The 6,034-nt window shown below is 39.7% G+C and overlaps 1 protein-coding gene across 1 annotated transcript; it reads left to right on the plus strand.

Annotated features, from left to right (window-relative positions):
* The first annotated feature begins 1,286 nt into the window (after positions 1-1,286).
* LOC145099858 (uncharacterized) lies at positions 1,287-2,618 on the plus strand. Its single transcript, XM_079037361.1, has 3 exons — positions 1,287-1,776; positions 1,881-2,314; positions 2,379-2,618. The coding sequence occupies exons 1-3, from the start codon at positions 1,287-1,289 to the stop codon at positions 2,616-2,618; spliced, it is 1,164 nt and encodes a 387-aa protein (XP_078893487.1).
* Positions 2,619-6,034: the final 3,416 nt, after the last annotated feature.

Genomic DNA, 6,034 nt, shown 5'->3' on the forward strand with positions numbered 1-6,034 from the left:
CAGATCTGAGCTATACTTCACGTCTAAACCCATAAAGTCACTGACTTGGTGACTTTGCATGCCCCAAACAAACCCAAACAAACCCAAACTCCAAAAATGGCATTCTACTTCCATAAAAGTGACCCTAACTCAAGCATGAACCCATTAAGACCATCAAGATGGCAACTTTTTGCCTTAGGGACTCAAATAGCATCAAGGGTGGCAACCCCAAGCCTAAAAAAATGGATTTGGAACCATAAAGCTCCATTCTTGGGACCAAAAGATCCAAAAACTCAACATAATAGATCTAAGCATTCAATGGTCAAGTTCAGAGCTTTATACCTTCATCAAGCTGAAAATGAGTCAGAAAAGCCAGATCCATAAGCTTCTTCTTGATCCCCATCTGTGCATCTAACTCCACCTTCTTGAAAATGAGCCAAACACTCCAAAAATGGACTCCATAAGCTCAAAATGTCACCATGAGTGGTATAATATGATTTCTAGGGTTTAGAGGGGTGGAGACTGAAGATATTAGGGTTAGGTTAAGATATAAGGAGTTTAAATAGGGTTCAAGACCCTAAAATAGGGTTTTGATCTGACTGGAGTACGCCCAACGTACATATGGTACGCCCAGCGTACTCCGGGGAACATTCGCGATCCTCCTAGTCAGTACGCCCAACGTACTCCAGGGTACGCCCATCGTACTACCCTCTTTGCTAGTACTCCCCACGTACACTTTGAGTACACCCCGTGTACTCGGTTATGACTGAAAACCACGAAACTTCTGAAGGCCATAACTTCTTCGTCATAAGAAAGGTGACAAGAAGCCCTACACTTCTAACAACTCAAACCTTTCTTAAGACCTTCTGAACAAAAATCCATTTTCCACAAAAACCCAAAATGCCACTTTACCGAAATACCCCTAGGCTCCAAAACACTTTACGATTCTGACGATCCTTATATCCATAGAAGGGTGACAAGAAGCCTTACACTTCTAAAAACTCAAACCTTTCTTAAGACCTTCCGAACAAAAATCCATTTTCCACAAAAACCCGAACTACCACTTTACCGAAATACCCATAGGCTCCAAAACACGAACCGAACACCCATATCACTTCTAATACATCACCCGCACCAAAAAGGGGCTAGATCTTACCTTCCCAAGAGTCATAATCCTTATAATGACCGACCTTCGAGCTACCGCCTCAGACTAGGAGTCAATTCGGAACAGAGCGTTACAAAGAAACCAAGGCTAGCATAAAATCTTGGAGCAATAGGTGCCCTAACTTGCTCAATCCGTGAGTAGGATGGAATCACAAGGAAAGATACCTTCCCAAACTAAGACGAACCCGAAACATAATGCATGTGCCATTACTTTGAAAGGAGGAAAAAGCTATGAAGGCCCAAGGATTCTGGATGAAGAAGAGGAAGAGAAGGAGATTGAGGTGGAAGAAGCAGTCAAAGAAGCGGAAAGGAAAAATGCTTCAAAGCCAAAGAAGCCAATATATACCGAAGTGAAAGTAACTCCAACACCATTTCCTTCAAGATTAACAAGCACAAAGAGAGAACGCGAAGATGATGAGATCATGGCCATGTTCCGGAAGGTTGAAATCAACATTCCCCTTTTAGATGCTATTACACAGATTCCTAGAGATGCTAAGTTCCTTAAGGAAATTTGCATATCTAAGAAAAAGCTTAAAGGAAATCAAACTATGAAAGTTGGGGAAAATGTTTCAGCCGTGTTACAAAAACGACTACCAAAAAAATGTAAGGATTCGGGTGTATTCACGGTTCCTTGTAAAATGGATAACCTTTTTGTGCCATGTGCCATGCTTGATCTTGGAGCATCAATTAATTTTTTACATTATTCAAGCTATAAACAATAAGAATTGGACCTCTAGCTGACATTGGAGTCATAATTCAACTTGCCGATCGATCTTTGGTACACCCAAAAGGTGTATTGGAGGATGTATTAGTGCAAGTCAATGAACTTGTGTTTCCCACTGATTTTTATGTGCTTGATATGGGAGATGATGACCAAACCTCAAGTTCTATACTTTTAGCTAGACCATTTTTAAAAACAGCAAGAACAAAAATTGATGTCTACAATGGTACATTATCTATGGAATTTGATGGGGAGGTCATTAACTTCAATATCTATGAAGCAATGAGGTATCCAAGTGATGTTCATTGTATAAATTTTGTTGATGTGATCCAACCTTTGACTGAAAAGTGTTTTGAGTTGACTAACAATGATTCTTTGGAGTTAGTTTTGATCAGGAATTTTAATAACAATTTGGTCAAGAAAATTGCAGCAAATTTCAAGCTCGATGAGGTATGATAATACCAAGTTGAAATTGCCCACTTCTAACACAAAAATTCTTCCTTCTATTGTAAAGGCACCAAAGTTAGAAGTGAAGACTCTTCCCGAGTATTTGAAGTATGCATATCTTGGAGAAGAAGAGACATTGCCTGTTGTCATCTCCAATAAGTTGTCCAAAGAAAAAGAAAATAAGTTGGTGAAATTGCTGAAAGAGTATAAGAAGGCTATTGGGTGGACGATTGCTGACATAAAGGGGTTGAGTCCCTCTTTATGCATGCATAAGATTCTCATGGAGGAAGACATCAAACCAACCTGAGAGGCACAAAGAAGATTGAATCCCCCAATGATGGAGGTAGTAAAGAAAGAAATCATGAAGCTTTTGGATGCAGGTATGATCTACTCTATCTCTGACAGCAAATGAGTGAGCCCCGTTCAGGTAGTCCCGAAAAAGGCTAGGGTCACAGTTGTCAAAAATGATGAGGAAGAATTGGTGCCAACCCATGTGCAAAATGGATGGCGAGTTTGTATTGACTATAGGAAGTTGAATGCTTCAACAAGAAAGGATCATTTTCCCTTACCATTTATTGACCAAATGTTAGAGAGATTGGCAGGTAAATCCCACTAGTGCTGTTTAGATGGTTTCTCGGGCTTTCACCAAATTCCAGTAGCCTCAGAATATTAAGAGAAAACTACCTTCACTTGTCCCTTTGACACATTTGCTTATAGGGGTATGCCTTTCAGTCTATGGAATGCACCCGCAAGATTTCAGAGATACATGGTGAGCATTTTTTCTTAATATGTTGAAAACATCATCGAAGTTTTCATGGATGATTTCACATTTTATGGAAACTCCTTTGATGAATGTTTGAGCAATTTAACAAAAATTCTGCAAAGGTGCATTGACACAGATCTTGTGCTTAACTATGAAAAATGCCATTTCATGGTGGACAAGGGATTGATTTTAGGTCATATAGTGTCCCAAAAAGGCTTGGAAGTTGACAAAGCCAAGATTGATATCATCAAAAGTCTCCCTTACCCGACAAATGTTCAGGAAGTTCATTCATTTCTTGGTCATGCAGGTTTCTATCAGCGGTTCATAAAAGATTTCTCAAAGATTACAGTGCCGATGTGTCAATTACTGCAAAAATGCGGAATTTGAGTTTACTCAACCATACAAAGACACTTTTGATCATTTGAAGGTTTTACTCACTTCCGCTCCAATCATCTAACCACCCAATTGGGATCTACCATTTGAGATCATGTGCGATGCGAGCAACGTGCGGTTGGGGCGGCATTGGGACAAAAAGTAGATCGAGCTCACCATGTTATTTACTATGCATACAAGACTTCAGATAATGCTCAAACCAACTACACCACAATAGAGAAGGACTTGTTAGCAATTGTCTTTGCATTGGAGAAATTCCGATAGTACCTCCTCGGAACCAAAGTGATTATCTATTCGGACCATGCAATTATAAAGCATTTACTACTCAAGAAAGATTCAAAACCGAGGTAAATACAATGGATGTTGCTTCTGCAAGAGTTCGATATAGAAATCAAAGATAAAAGTGGGAAAGAGAATTTGGTCGCAGATCATCTTAGTCGTATTGTGCCACCCAAAGACACCACACCAATCCGTGACACATTCCCATATGAGCATTTGTGGGCTTTTGGGCTAGAGCTTATATTGGGCTTTAAGGGTTGGGCCTGAATCTTTGGGCTTGGGTGTTGGAGACTATGAGCAGGGAAATATTATAATTATGCATTGGGCCCTTGAGTAGAGTTGGTCACTTGGACTTGAGAATTGGACCTCAGGAGAGCCCATTCATTATTGGGCCTTGTTGGGCCAAATGAATTTCACGGTGTTAATGGGCTAGTTAGTGGGTTGCCTTTAGACCTAATGAGTGAGAGTTTGGACTTAGTTCCTAATTGGGTTAATTGTGGGTTTGACGCAGAGTTAAAGGCCTGTGCGTAGCAGCAGTGTTATAGGGGTTGTTCATCATCCGAGGCGCGTCTTCTCACTATACTTTACCTAGAGTGGTAATTATGTGTGACCAGAGGGTCTTATGTGCTTGCTTGAGTTATGCATTTTCTTTGTGATATGTGATGTGTGCTATATTATGAAACACTTAGACCAGACCGGAGGGTCCAACGAACTGTGAGACCGGAGGGTCCTCACTTAGATTGAACCGGAGGGTCCAACGAGCAGTGAGACCGAAGGGTCCTCACTTAGACCGAACCAGAGGGTCTAACGAGCTATGGGACTGGAGGGTCCCACTGAGACACATTGACCGGAGGGCCTTACAGAGTTATAGCCTCGAGTGGCTAATTATTTGTGTGTGGTATTTTGGGGAACTCACTAAGCTTCGTGCTTACCGTGTTATGTGTTATCTGTTTCAGATTTTTCTCAGAATTGCGGGAAGGCACCGGCTCGATTGTACACACCAGAGAAGGAGTTATGTTTTGAGGATCCTGGATTATTATTAAATAATTATATAGTTGTGTTTTGTAAATGAATCAAATGGGGTTTTCATGAAACGTGTTATGAGAACTATGTGATTTTTAAATGAAAATTTTATTTGAAAATTTACGGTGTTACAAGTTGGTATCAGAGCCTTGGTTTGAGGGATTCAGATGCACCTTTGGGTGCGTTTGAACTCAAACTGAGGATTTGAGAAAGATTTTCAAAAGAGATAAATTTTTCTAAAAATAAGAAAGAGTTTAAGAGAAAACGAGTTAGAGCAGTGTGTACAATCAGCCAGAGCCCGATGTCACACCCCCACACCAAGGATGACGGAAACGTCCGGGGGTGGAGGACTTCATGTAGAGTATCACAACAACGAGTATAATAGTTCTCAAAGCAAATACAACCATCATAAATATAATTGAAAAAGTTACACCAAAGTATATGTTTACATGATTCGAATCAATTACATTATGATACAAAATGAACTGTTTGACGATTTATCGTCCCATCCTCAAAACGTGGTTGATTTCCTTTTTCACTGAATTCCTGAGAATACAAATAGTTTTGAAAAAGTGTCAACATAAAGGTTGGTGAGTTCATAAGAGATTTTGTTAGAGAAGTAAACCGTTTTCCTTGTAAAAGCGATAGAGTATGTATCCAGAAAATCCAATATTTTCTTTATTATGTATATGTAGTCCTAAATCCCAAGACTGAGAGATAACAAGTATTTTCCATAATTAAAGATATAAAAGTGGTTTCAAATTGGTGTAAAACCCTTTGTGATTTGAGAAAACTCCCGTAATGAATGGTGTGTAGTCTTAAATGCCAAGACTGAAAATACACAACAATATTTGTAATTATTGATATAAAAAGTGATTTTAAATCGACATAAAACCCATTTTGTTTTATAAAAATCCGGTAAACTTTATGTATTTTTAGCTCCCTATGTGAGTCACTATAACCATACTATGACTATAGATAACCTGCACAACGTCTTTTAGACGCCCTGATCCTATGACTCTTGTCACCCGCAGACCTGCCGGTCCGGCTGTAGCTAGCAGTGAGGTGTGGGATGTCAACCCCAATATAGATCTATACTCAATTATCACGCTCTCCCTATAAGAGATTTTGGTTATAACTTACAGGAATTTGGATCCCGTACTCGGACGTACGGGGAGAGAAAGTCTCACAATCTGAGTTAACAAGTTTACATGTAGTGTGCGTAAGTGTAGAACCTTTTGTATGAATGTACCCTTTTTGTACGA

The sequence above is a fragment of the Lactuca serriola genome, chromosome 4 (genome assembly GCF_051521515.1).
Source record: "Lactuca serriola cultivar US96UC23 chromosome 4, Lser_US96UC23_V15, whole genome shotgun sequence".
Classification (NCBI taxonomy): domain Eukaryota; kingdom Viridiplantae; phylum Streptophyta; class Magnoliopsida; order Asterales; family Asteraceae; genus Lactuca; species Lactuca serriola.

Bases quoted from the DNA above. Each gene is read 5' to 3' on its own strand.
- LOC145099858 (XM_079037361.1), top strand. From the start codon at position 1,287: ATGGAATCACAAGGAAAGATACCTTCCCAAACTAAGACGAACCCGAAA. The intron at 1,777-1,880 runs GTAAAATGGATA...TTGGACCTCTAG, and splicing joins GGGTGTATTCACGGTTCCTT to CTGACATTGGAGTCATAATT. The intron at 2,315-2,378 runs GTATGATAATAC...TCTATTGTAAAG, and splicing joins CAAATTTCAAGCTCGATGAG to GCACCAAAGTTAGAAGTGAA.